The 14,338-nt window shown below is 35.4% G+C and overlaps 1 protein-coding gene across 1 annotated transcript; it reads left to right on the top strand.

The window, feature by feature from the left end:
- The first annotated feature begins 1,697 nt into the window (after positions 1–1,697).
- LOC103718084 (uncharacterized) lies at positions 1,698–4,874 on the top strand. Its single transcript, XM_008806732.6, has 2 exons — positions 1,698–2,330; positions 2,755–4,874. The coding sequence occupies exons 1-2, from the start codon at positions 1,992–1,994 to the stop codon at positions 2,785–2,787; spliced, it is 372 nt and encodes a 123-aa protein (XP_008804954.1). The 5' UTR covers positions 1,698–1,991; the 3' UTR covers positions 2,788–4,874.
- Positions 4,875–14,338: the final 9,464 nt, after the last annotated feature.

Below are 14,338 nucleotides of genomic sequence, written 5' to 3'. Positions count from 1 at the left end.
TTGTCTCATTTGTAGGATTAAAATTTAGGGTAGTTGGTGCTCTTTATGCATGATTAAGGGGATATGTTCATAAAAAGCATACATCATTGTGGTTAATTATTAGAGAGCAGCCAAAGGAGGTTAAGACTACAAAGATGTTATCCCTAGATCACGGGTCAAACATGGGCATGGCCAGGCTTGAGCCAATCCAAACATGCCATGTGTCCCGTCACGAGTGCCTGAAATCAAGCTAGTCTTGACTGGGGAACATGGGGTTGGCAGAAACAAACATAACAAGGAGACAGAGTGCCAAAAATCCCTCAGATATAAATAGCCTTGCGCTCATAAGATAGTCCAATAGGGAAAAAGGATTCTTAGAGGAGTCTTATTTCTATATAGAATTGTAGGGCAAATGGAGAAGATAGTTACCCAAATACTCTTATATACAGTATCCTGACTTGGCCTGTCTTGAAGTTTACCTTGTCCTCTATAGTTCCTAGCTTGTCTTATTTTATCTTCTTTTGTCGCCTTTTGAATGACCTGTATAAATAACCAAGTCCTTGTTCTTGAAGAAAAAATAAGCAAGTCCTTTTGCATTTTCACAGCTGCAATAATAAAGTTTTTTGCTTCAAAGAATTCATAAAATGAGTTGTGTGACTATTTTTTCCATTAAAGACAAGGTGCATAGCAGAGGAGACAATTTTCACTTTTTTCGGATTTACATGCAGTTAGATCTAAATTTTGAAAAGAAGGTCTGACTGATTTTAGATTTTAAAAAGCTACAAAAATATGCTAATCCCATGTTAATCTTCTGTTTAGGCATGGGATGATTTTTTGATGTCAACAAGATTGCTTTAGATGCAACATATTTCAAATGCTATCGTGTTTTCTTCATTATACTTTTTTATGCATAATGAAGAAAACATGTTAGTTATGTATGTTTTTTTCTTATTTTATAAATTATAGTTTTTTACTTTATTTCATTATACTTTTTCTATTATTACTTTGTCGGTCACTCGCTCTTCCTTTTAAAATTCAAGGTTTTCTTTTTTGCGAAATGTAGCAGCGGGCATTTATTGTATTTGTGCCTTTTTTTTGTGGAGAAAAGTAAGGAAGAAAATTCCTTCCCCCTTAATCTATTAATAAGTATTTGTAACTTTTATATGTGTTCATGCGGGTATAGATCAACAGGGATTGAAGTCACAAAGCAAATCTCAGACCCATGAAGAGAGTGATCGAATTGAGGTTTGGCATTTATGAAACATAATCTCCATAGCTAATTCTACTTCAAGCATGAATGTTGCCCTATTAGGAATTGTCAAAGTATCTCTTTTTTTTCTCCTTGGTGAGAAATTACTCATTGATGGCAGAGATTCCATTCATCAATGCCATTTTCATGTTCAACACTATATATAACCTATTAATTTGCCTCGTGTCGTAGCCAATCACGACACATCCACATCATGGTGCAATCCCTAATCCTTATGTAAACACATACATAAAATTCAGTATATGGATCAATTCTTCTAGTGAGAGACTTGCACCTAACTATTAAGTGCCAAGATTCATATGTCAAAGGAAAGGCCTTCCATGTATGCTAGAATGCAAGCCAAGCCAGTCATGATCAAGCCAAGCCGAAGAACACGTGAACACAAAGAAAACTCTCAATCAACCTAAAAGGAATCCCCACAGAGTGCTAAAGAAGCAAATTAGCCTTTATAGAGATAATCCCATTCACCAAATACCAACTGCCTCAAAACCATCTCAGCTAGTTTTAAATGCATGAAAAAGGCCAACCATAAGTTCCCCCAACCAACATTGTCTCATATTTCACCCTCACCGTCCCTTGTAACATGGAAGAAGTTGAGGCCAGTCTCCCTTAAAAAGCCTCCCAAACATTAAAACCTCACCTCTAGTCATACCATCAGAAACACACAAAAGCTATATGGTTAGTAACTTCCATTTCTCCATCTGTCCAAGTCTTGACATAATTCAGCACAATTCACATCATCATGGAGGTAGAATCGGCGAAGTGCGACTGCTGTGGATTGAAGGAGGACTGTACCAAGGAGTACATAAGTGGAGTGAAGGCTGACTTCCATGGTAAATGGCTTTGTGGGCTTTGTGCAGAAGCTGTGAGAGATGAAGCCGGGAAGCGGAGACAGAAGGGATATGGTGGAGTGGAGGAGGCAGTGAATGCTCATATGTCCTTCTGCAGGAAGTTCAAGTCAAATCCTGCAGTCCAGGTGGCCGATGGGATGAGGCAGATGCTGCGAAGAAGGTCGGGAGAGATGTCTGCGGCCTCAGCTGCATCGGCGAAGAAGTTTGGGACGTCAGAGGGCACTTCGCAGGTTGGTAATGATTCTTCGGTCTCATTCTTCTGATTGCAGATGACTATGGGTACAATAATCTTAGCCTCTTGGTGGCTATTTCTTTCTTCCCTCCAATCTTCTAGTTCTTCTCTTCTACTAAGTCATGTACAGTAACTTTAATCTCAATGAAGTTTTGGACCTAGAGGACCTGTTTAAGCTTTGATTTTAAATAAGAATTTCCCTTCACACATGGAGAGAGCACATGATATGTAGACTAGTGATTGACTGATCTTGTCTTTTTTCCTATGATCTTTTTCTTTATTACGATATTCTTGTTTCATAGAAACATTTCAAAGGGAAATTTTTCGATCGCATTTTACAAGTTCTGAGTTTGTTTCATACCCTCCATTTGGTCTTTTTTCTGATAAAGTTCTAATAAATGCCCTTGTTCTTTTTCTGTAAGGCCACTGAGAAAGTAAAGGGGCTAGAGCTTTAAAATGTGGAGGGAGATATAGATCAGTATCTATCAGTCCACAAGCAAGAGGATTTTGAGTTTCTTGGAAGTACACAAACCGATTCTCCAGCATCTGTTTTTGCCTTTGGTGCTATGCAGAACTGCAGTGATCCAAAATTTTATTTCGTATGACAGAAAACATCGAATGCTGGTAACATAAAACAATTTTATTTTTCGAGACAAGTTGTTGTAGAAGAACTGAGCATAGCTCTGATGATACATAATTTTATTAATTAACAAAGACATGGTATAGATTTTTATTTATTCATTTCTTATATTTTTTTTGTCATTATCTTTGAAGAAGTTGTCTCTTTGCTTATCCTGCATCAGGTTAGTAACAAAGCCATTCAACATGTCTTTGTAAACACTTAAGCCATCCTTTCTTTTTCTTTTTGTAGTTAGCGCTGAGTTATCAGTAAGCTAATAATTAAGAAAGTTCTATAAAGTTTTCTAATTCCATTTGCTAGCATCAAAAATTCACACTATCAAGGTATTTCAAATGAACCCCATTTGAGCTTGCTAATTAAAGTACAAATATAATAGGAACCAAACTTCTTTTTGAGAAGAATAAGAATCAAACTTGTTAACGAATACTGGTGCATTGGATTTTTGTACATTTGAGACCTTAGAAAATAAAGCATGGGGCTCGATGATCACGTCTCTTGTGCTTCTATGCAGAATGATTTTCTAGATAGTTTTAAGCCATATCCAAATCTAAACTACCAATAGAAGGGCAACTCCACAAGGAAGGCCTCAACATGGACTATCTTTTAAGTGTTCTTTTTTTCTTTTACCCACCAATCTGTTTTGAAATCTGACTCTGTCAACAACACTTTGAGGAAGACAACCTAAAGGAAATCTCCAGTTTTAGTAGTTGTGGATGATCACACCGTTAAGATGGTTTAATTCATATACCAACCAATCAAAATACAAGTAACAGCGTCGCCTTTCCTGACCATGCTGACTAAACCTGACCAGCTCCCTGCTTCACCTTGTTCTCAGTCGATTCCCTTATAACTAACCTCAAATGATCAAATCAATCACCAGGACCACATATATAGAAATGAGACAATATAAACTGATCTAAGCTCCTCTTACAATTGCTTCATGTTGATGGCAGTGTAAGGCTACTTGGCCTGATGCATCAGGTAAATAATTCAAGCAGTGTTGATATAAATTAAAGTCAAGATGCCAAACATCAAAGATGCCTATGTTTGTACTTATCCTTTTTTTTTTTTGCCTTCTTTGGGGTGCAAAGTACTTAATTTATTAGAGTCAGAGCACTTTTAATCAGATTCTGAAGGCTTAGGTTTAAAAGTTTGATCCTTTGTGTGGGTTTTTTAAATATTTTGGGGACGTTTCTGCTTATAATCAAACAATTAAAAAAAATTTATGCACCAGTATGTCAAGATTATTCTCGCAATAGTTTGCTCTTCAAGAGCTTGTCATCTTTAAAAAGGAATGAACTGAATGACCAAGTGACCCCAAATAGTCTACCATGAAATTATCAGCATCAAAGTCGATCTCACCCGGTACAATTGTTAAAAACATTGAGGGTTAGTATCAATGATATGGGCTCGAGTCCTCCTTCCATCCAAATTTTCAGCTACATTTCCCGTCGTCCTAATTCTCAAATTGAAAAAAAAAAGAAGAAAAAATACGAGCACCAGGAAAATTATAAGCGCAAAGTCAATTGATACCACATGGCAATCATGTATAAGATCTAGTTATAAAAGTCAGGCGCAATTAAGACAATTGCATGACCAAGCAGTGGCAAACATGCTGAAGCAATCTTAGATAAAAGATGATGGAGTACAACAATTTATCAATGTAACAACTCTAGACCTCATCCGAAAAGGCTAGCTAAGAATATGTTGTTTGGGTTTTTTAGTCCGTCTAAATATTCGAGATCTACCTAATGCACAGCTAATATGGGACTAAACATATACTTGCACAGGTCCTTACATACTTTGATACAGCATACGGTGCAGCTAGTAGGTACTATGACCAATTGGACCACGCCAAGCATCATAGGAGCCAGCAGATTTGAAGATAAAGATTGATAATATAAAATTTTAGCCTCATTTTTATATTTGTAGTAGAATGTTTCTAGTATGTTTATTATTATTAAGTCCTACTTCAAGTATGATTTCATACTGGGTTCGATGCCCAAATTAGGGTGAAGGGTTATGTCTTATATATGCATCTACTACATAAGATGGGGCAAACACACTAATAAAATTTCTTGGAGAGGATTACCTTCACCAAACAAAAAGGTTTTTTTCAATCTAGTTTGCTTCTATTTGTATGTTGATCTCCTAAATGCAACCTTGGAAATTAAATCGTTCTTCACCCTTCTCGCTACGTCAATAGTGGTACGTAGAATGAACAATGAATATTAGAACATAAATCACTCCCTATCAAAATAGCCAACGAAGTAATGACCTAGAAACTAGTAGATATGTGCTAAGAAAAACTGGAAAAATGTAGCCTCGAATAAAAATGGATAATAGCTAAACAATGAACAAATATCTTTTCCTAATCTCCTCTATCTAGAAATACAATAAAGAGGGAAAGTGAAAAGGAACCATTATCATACATCCCATGCATTAGTTTTGGCTTCATCCAACATCTTAGTTTTTATGTTGAAAATGATACTTTATTACCTTAAGTGTTGATACTATATACAACACTCAAAGATATGATTGAAACTTCATGTTGCAGGAAGAAGATGAGCAAATATTGCCACCAAAAAGGTGTAGAGATTCATCAAATTGCATTTATCACAATAAAACAAACAAAATGTTAATTTTGGTGTTTTTAATTAAATCATTACAGATAAACATTTAATGACAATCTAAAGATGTTATCGGCGGTTACCAAAAGTGCATTATAACATGAACTGCATGAAGTATTCTTGCTTACTTTTTTTCTTTATTTTTCTTTTAGTTTAGAATTAGGTGTGTTTGCTTTTTTTTCTCGAAGAGTGAGAGAGATCGACCTGATATTATGATTAGTTAGAGCAAATGGATGAGATCAACACATTACCAATCTGAGACAAGAAATCAAATCCAAACTAAATTTATTTGGTTGGCTTGGATTGAAAAAATATGACCCATTCCAAATATGAATTGAATTTGGATCACAAAGTTTCTAGTCCAAGCTTAGATCAACGGGAGTTGATGAAAACTAACAATACTATATATTTTGGAACCCTCCTTAAATATAAGAAATTAATTTTTCTTTGACTACTAAAAATAATTTAACTAATTATTAATTTATATTATTGATTATAATATACATATATGTGTATAGTTGGACTTGGCTACACTTAAGTGGATCTCCACTTATATCTGATCATTGATAATCTGATTAGTTAGATGTGATCTACTATCTTTAAATTGCTTATGCACAAAAATCATGTAGTTTCGAGACTTCTAACTTATGCATCAAGTGATCAAAATATATATATAATTTAATATTATTTAGAATGTCCAATTTTTTGACCATTTGATGCATAGGGCCATTAATGAGGGCTCCGTATAAATCTTGTAGCCCTAATGTACAGTATTAGTGAAAGTAGATCACACCCGATAGTTCAGATTTTCGATATGAAACCTCCAACGTCTAATATACATCTAACCAGATCTAAGTAGTGATCTACTAAAGTGTTGCCAAGTATCTCTCTCTCTCTCTCTCTCTCTCTCTCTCTCTCTCTATATATATATATATATATATATATATATATATATATATGTATATTGTTGTTATTATATTGTTTGTAGAATATGTTGTTAATAGTATCAATATTGCTTATTACTATTTTATTACATAGCATGTTTATGGTATAATTAGACATTCAATTTGACCCAATTTGATCTAGAAAAACCAATGGACTGATAAATAAATATTAAACCTAAACCCAACACAACTCAAATGAAAATATATTAAGCTTTGGTTTAATTTTTTGACCAAATTCAAATGGATTTGAGGTGTCAGTCTAAGGGGAAGTGATTCAACTTGTGTTTCCTTCATCATTGTATAATGTAAACTTTTCAAAATATACCTTCTATCAAATTTTTAGAGCCTTTTTGGAATCACTTTTATTTCTTATTTTTATTTTTAAAATAAAATCACAGTAGCCAAAATAAAAAAATATGTTTAGTGCTATTGATTTTATTTTCTATTTACAAAAGTCTTTTTCATTATTTCTAAAAAATAAAGTAAGAAAACCAAACTTCAATATTTAAGAAAATAAAAAGCTCGTATTTTTTACCACCACTACCAACACTACCTTAACCACCATCATCTCCTCCGCCATCACTATAATCATCTTCTCCGCCATCATAACAACCACCACAACTCCTATTCCCATTGCTACCTTCCCCATGGCACTACAACCATTATCCTTGCCTCTACCATATTGCCAGCACCCTCACCACTACCATTGTTGCTGCTGTGATGCCAACACCGTGATTATTTCTATCTCCATAACATAACTGGCAGCACTATTATCACCATCGTTGTCACCACCTTTATCACACTACTGCCATTATTATTGTCGCCTCTGCCACATCATTGGTGTATTGCCATTACTGCTACCACCACCACCAAACTCTACTATATCATCATTGCTTCTGCCACTTATACCACCAATGCCTCTATTACTTCCACTACTACCATCACCTTTTCCACCATCATCAAGATACTATCTTTAAAATAATTGGCTAGACCAAATATATTTATATTTTTAAAAATTAAAAAATAGAAATAAAATATTTATTCTATTTTTGCAAGTAAGAAAACAAAAATTTCTAAGCTGCTTCATATTCTCCTTTTGGTTTTTACTCACTTTATTCCTTGAGTTGTCTCCATTTTACTGCTAGGGGACTGACGTTTATATGTTTTCGAAGGATGCCTTCAATTATTCTCTTGGCCTTCGCATTTCTATTAAGGATGATAGCCAGGTTGGTTTTTTCAGATATTTGATCCATTACAAATCCTAATAGGATACATTTAGCAAAACCCTATAGGGCTTGGGACGGGTTTGAAAATTTTTCTCAAGTACCCACTACTCGAACCTGATTATATATATATATATATATAATAAAATTTTATAAAAATGTATATATCGTGAGGGGACTTTAACTACAAACCTCAAAGTCATCTAACCTCTACTTTCACCTCTAAGCTACAAAACTCATTTCTATTTAGATTGTGTGCCAAATTATTTATATGCACTTTTACTTCATATTATTACCCCCTTCTTTATTTTTTTGGGTAATTCTAGGTCGGGTACCTGACATGATCCAAATTACCTGATCTGAATAAAGTTTAATCAGGCGTAAGTACCCAACAGATTTACTATGTTTTGATTGAAAGGGTTCAAAATTTTTGGGTAAATTTTTAATCAGATTTGGGATGGGTTTGGATAGTAGGATTTTAAATTGATTCAGATATGTGTAAGGCAAATTTTGTGGATACCTTGTCCGCTGCTATTCCAATACATCATTTATTAATCAACAGATTGGAATTTTAACAACTAGAAAAGATGTTGAATTTCTAAGAAATACTCGAAGTATTTTCTCTGCCATTTTTCTTACCCTCTGGTAGTTTGCAGAGCTACTATGTTAGAAAGAAGAAATTCTGTGATGCAGAACATTAAAATGAAGTTAATGTAGATGAATACAGTAAGGCACTTCTGATGCATAATTTTCTGAACAGAGAACTGGTGTGGATTATTTTTCTTTTAATCTTCTTAGTATCTCAACATTGGACAATGCACTAGATTGGTAATATAACTAATAAACATGTCTACATGAAGGCTATCATTAGCACACTAACAAAAAAGAAAAAAAAGAAAGAAATTGCTCTTCTATGAACCTCTATAAATTTCCTATACTAGTATGATCACTCTCCTCTTTGCCCTAGTAACACTCGGCAATCTCATATTATCTCTTTTCTGATGCAAAAATATCATATTCTCAAGAATCCTAAATGAATCTGATTTTCATATTTCTCCCTTGATGTTCAACTATGGCACAAATTATCATGATTTTTGTGCTACTGACATCTTTGATGAAACTAAGTTACGGATCATCAGACTTTTGTGCCACTCACACCTTGGATCAAACTTACTAACAAAGCTACAAACATCGAATTTTTACACTATCGACACCCTAGATGCTAAAGCATGAACATTAATGATCATATCTCTGATGTTTTTGTGTAGTTGCAACTACATAAATAGTTTTAAGTCATATCAAAATCCATAGTATCTAACAGAAGGGTCATCCAACTCCTATCGAGATGTTCTTTGATCTTAGTTTGCTCGCCAGGCTCCTTGCAGAGAGATCATAAAGTTCTTCTAGCTTACCTAGCTCCTCATTTTGGGTTAGGGAAATCTATAGGAATTAAATCTAACCTTCTTAGCTCCAAGGTGGCCTATGTGTTTGTACTTTAGAAGGCATCAAAACATTATGTCTTTTTTTCCTTCTTTGGGATGCCATGTTGATTACTAGAGCCAGTGCAAATTGAATTAGGTTACGAAGGATTGTGTTAAAAGAATCCAACCTAAGATTCTTTTGTCGGATGCTTTTCAACTTGATCGTTCGACTAATAATTCAAAGAGCTAATAATCATGTAGTAGTGGAACAACAATGTTCCTATGATACTAAAGCATGGCCCCATGATAAGAAAGAAATGAAGGACCAAGGGGTCCAAATAGATAATGGTTGTTGATTACTATATAAAAGAAGTCAGATAAACAAATATTAGAAAATACCAGCTGTCTGTGTGCACATACTTGCAAATGTAATTCTTCTGTTTTTCAAGTAAAACTGTAGGAAAACAACTCTGGATTTCACTAATGGAACAAAAATGTGGACCTTAGACCCACTAGTCTACTCAATAGCTTGTACAAGGTAATCATGAAGATTCTCTTTGGAAGGCTGACAAAATTCCTTCCCATGCTAATTGACAATTTTCAATCGACCTTTGTGAGAGGGCGAAGTATAATTGCTTCCTAAGTGCCCATGAAATGTAGGCTTTCTGCAAGAGATCTGGAGACAAAGGAATTCTTTGTAAGTTAGATTTTGAAAAGGCTTTTGACAGATTGAATTGGGATTTTCTATTTGAGGTGTTAAGAGCAAGGAGGTTTCCAAGCAGATGGATTGGTTGGATCCGCAGCCTGTTATCTTCGGACTCTATTGCTATTATGTTAAATGGGAAGCCCAGAAAATGGATGAAACGTGAACAGGGGTTAAGGTAGGGTGACCCATTATCACCATCTCTCTTCATTCTTGTGGTGGATGTCTTGGCAAGAGTTCTCAAACAGGCCTCCACCCTTAGATTGATAGAAAGTATTGGACGTATGAAGGAGTGTTAGGAAAAAAATAGATGGTAAGAAAACTTATCGGTCAAGGCGTGTTGTCACTATCCTTAAGAATAGATCGCGCCTCTCGGAGAATGAATCTCGGTGTAGCAGGTAATGGCGGCTTATCGTCCAGGATACAATAATCGGATCACTCGAAGCATACACTCGCATATGCAATGACTAGCGAACAACCCAAAATCGCTCGGAAAAATAGAGAGGATGACACGATGTTTACCAAGAGACAGAGAGGGGGCGTCCCTCCTGCGTGTGATGATCGAGCGCGACGCACCCGATTAACCCATTTTTCGATCAGATCTGCCAATATTACCTTGGGCCTCCATTGGGCTCCTGCACACATGGGCTACTTACTTTCTTTGCTTTACCAAGTTAAAAAAGTTGAAGACTATATAAAGACCATTTGAGTTTCATTTCTTTCCAATGTGGGACTAAAGAAAGTACACAAGAGAAAAGAAAGGTAGGCTTGGAATTTTGAAATACTCCAACAATCTCCCACATATTTCAAAATTCAATAAAACAATAAGAAAAATGAAAGATATAAGGGAGCGCGAGAGTTCAATGCATCAAAATGGTGTCTTTGAGACTATAAACCATTTCTAAGACTATGAAGTATGACTTACAGAACTTTGGTGAAATATAAAATTTCTATGAACCAAAAGTCCATGTAAATCAGTGGCCTATAGACCACATTGACCTCTCAAGTTGTGGGCTTGTTCTATATGGGTTGGTGCAAATAGGTCATGCACCTTACCTGGATATTCATGAGTGCTTTAGAGAACTGCTTAATTCTCATAGAAAGTGGCCCCACTCCCACACCCATATAGGTGGATCCATCAAGTGTGTACTGCAGGTAGACACACCATCCAAAAAAAACTATAGTATCCATTAAGAGGTTTACCTCATCCTCATACACTGCAGTTTGCACTATCTACACTATAGGGAGGGATTCTCAAATTTAAAATAATAGTGCACTCACAGTTAACTAACGACTTGTTATTACCCATATGAACATGCTTCATGGGATCTCTAATCACATAGGTTGGGTTCCCGTCATTATTGACTTCGATATAGGTATAAGTCTCATCCTCCTCGATGTTTCACTCACTAGTTTTCTACCTAGTGGTCTTGTCAGAGAATCGGCCAAATTTAACTCCAACTTTACAAAATCAAGGGATATAATCCTATCATCAAGCAGCTTCCTTACAATATTATGTGTCAACCTTATGTGTCTATTCTTTCTATTATAAACTTTATTCTTAGTTCGATATATAGTAGCTTGGCTATCACAAAGAATGGACACATAAGGTGTTGGTCTAGTGCATAATAAAATATCCCCCACAAGATTTCTAAGCCACTCAGCTTCAGAACTTGCATTTTTTAAGGTGTTGCCCAAGGTGACAACCCAAGAGGGGGGGGGGGTGAATTGGGTTTTCTAAATTTTTGATGCTTTAAAAGTTTTCTTATTAAGAGCTGTGGAAGCTTTTTTAAGTTACTTGTGTGAACTTACCCTAGAGCAAGAATCAAATATAAAGCAAGAATAAATACAAGAACAAGCACAACACAAACAAGATAATGTATAGTGGTTCGGTGCACTCCAAGCACCTACGTCCACTCCCCAAGCCTCTCCTTGGGAATTCACTATAATCCCTCGGATTACAGTTGGATTGTTTTCCGGGCTCACAATCCAAAAATCTTTACACTTTGGTTTTCCGGGATCACCAAAAACCTATGTTGGTTTTACGGGCTCACCAACGAACCTTCACAATTGGTTTTACGGGTTCACCAACAACCTACGTTGGTTTTACGGGCTTACCAACAACCTATGTTGGTTTTACGGGCTTACCAACAACCTACGTTGGTTTTACGGGCTTACCAACAACCTACGTTGGTTTTACGGGCTTACCAACAACCTACAATGTTGGTTTTACGGGCTTACCAACAAACCTTACAACAAGAGTAATAAGTAAAGAATGAAAGCTCCTAAAAGAGCAAATAAAACAATTATGAGCTACAAAGAAGAGTTTAGAATATAGTTATCCCTTTAATAAGGCTCTTCTCTTCTTTGTCAAGATTGCTTCACTCTTCAAGGGTTGGTGGAGCTCTTAATGTCTCTTGGAATCTGCTCAACTACTTTCTTTTGGCTCTTTGAATGAAGCAATTGAATGAAGCTTGCCTTGCTATGGTTTTCTTTTGAATGCACTTGATGTATTTTCAAAAGCTTACTTCCTCTGATGAATACTCCCTCTTAAATACTTCTCCAACCTCCAAATAGTCCTTCCTGACTGTTGGATTGAAGAAACTAGCCGTTTATAGCCGTTGGAAGTCCAAAAAGCATTTCTGCACAATCAGACTTGGGTCGGCTCAAGCTTTTCTGGGGTCGGCCCTCTCAGGAAACACAGAACCTTATATTTCAGCCGTTTTTCACTGGGGTCGACTCAACTCTTTTTGGGGTCGACTCAAAGTTGGGTCGACTCAAGTTCAGTTAGGGTCGACTCAAGGTAGGGTCGACTCAAGTTCCATTGGGGTCGACCCTCTCAGGGATTCCAGAGATTTTTTTTTTTTGAGGCTTGAAGATGGGGTCGACTCAACTTTCACTTGGGTCGACCCAAGTGCTGTTCATCCGTGCCATAAGTGCTAAAATGTGCCAGAATGTTTCTAAAACGTGCCAGGGTCGACTCCATCTCTTTTAGGGTCGACTCCTACTCTGTGCCAAGTGTTCCAAAGGCGTGCCACTTCGTTCCAAGGCGTGCCAAATGTATCGGGGTCGACTCCAAACTAATTGGGGTTGACTCTAACCATATTTTTCTGCACTTTAAAGATTAGTTATGCACATTGAAACAACAATATGATATTGCAAGCAAATTACGATGCATGGCACAATAGAGTTTCATACCCTTAACAGTAGAAATTACCGAATTGCCCTTTTAGATATTTTTAACGTGAAACTTTGCCAAAATAGATTCTTGAGCTTTCTACCATTCTCTATTACAAATTTTATCTCGTTATCAATTCTTAAGAGTGGTTTTGACCATATATTCTTAATGTATCGTGAATGTATCGAGGGTGTGTCATTTATCAATGATGTATCGAATATTTCTTCCTTACTCACTTATGTATTGGATTAATTGAGTTAATAGCATTAGCACTTCCATATGGCCTCAATGGCTTTGTAAGCATCAAAATAACACTAGGATCCTCATAAGGCAATAAAGTCAAACTCCATCATAGACCGAATGGTGCACGTTTGCTTGGATGATTTTCAAGATACTGCACCCCCACCAAGAATAAAGATATATCCACTCATAAATTTTATTTCATCTGAATCATAGATCCAATTTGCATCAGTATACCCTTCAAGTACAGTTGGAAATCCACGATATAACAAACCATAATTAATGGTTCCTTTCGAGTACCTTAGTACTCTATTAATAGCATTCCAACAATCCTTGCTAGATTATAAGTATACCTATCAATCTTTCTACTGCATAAGCAATATCAAGATGAGTGCAGTTAACTAAAAATATTAAACTACCAATGATGCAAGCATATTTTATTTGTAAAATATTATTTTCTTTATTTTTCTTTAAATGTATATTAGTACCATATAGAGTAAACAAAGGTTTACTATCATAATGCTCAAATTTTCATAAAATTTTCTCAATATACTGTTCCTGTGATAACATTAGTCCATTTGAACTTCTTATTATCTTAATTTCAAGAATTACATTAGCTTCACCCATATCTTTCATATTAAAATTAGAAGCCAAAATTTTTTTAGTATCTAAAACAATATTCAAATCAATTTTCATTATAAGCATATCATCAACATACAAACATATAATCACAATAACATTATTAACAACCTTACTATAAACACACTTATCAACTTTATTAATTAGAAAGCCATTAGATATCAATACTTTATCAAATTTTTCATGCCATTGTTTAGGTACTTGTTTTAATCCATATAAGAATTTTACTAATTTACAAACTTTGTGCTCATTACTAGGAATAACACAACCTTCTGGTTATTTCATGTAAATTTCTTCATCTAAGTCTCCATTCAAAAATGCAGTTTTCACATTTATTTGGTGAATTACTAAATTATGAATAGATGCTAATGCAATGAAAACTCTAATA

This window comes from Phoenix dactylifera, chromosome 5, assembly GCF_051530095.1.
Source record: "Phoenix dactylifera cultivar Ajwa chromosome 5, Ajwa_hap1_PhDact_Kaust_v1.1, whole genome shotgun sequence".
NCBI classification, from domain to species: Eukaryota; Viridiplantae; Streptophyta; class Magnoliopsida; order Arecales; family Arecaceae; genus Phoenix; species Phoenix dactylifera.
The sequence above is the reverse complement of the archived record's forward strand: the minus strand, read 5'-3'. Positions and strand labels throughout refer to the sequence as shown.

Bases quoted from the DNA above. Each gene is read 5' to 3' on its own strand.
- LOC103718084 (XM_008806732.6), top strand. From the start codon at position 1,992: ATGGAGGTAGAATCGGCGAAGTGCGACTGCTGTGGATTGAAGGAGGAC. The intron at 2,331-2,754 runs GTTGGTAATGAT...TTTTTCTGTAAG, and splicing joins CGTCAGAGGGCACTTCGCAG to GCCACTGAGAAAGTAAAGGG.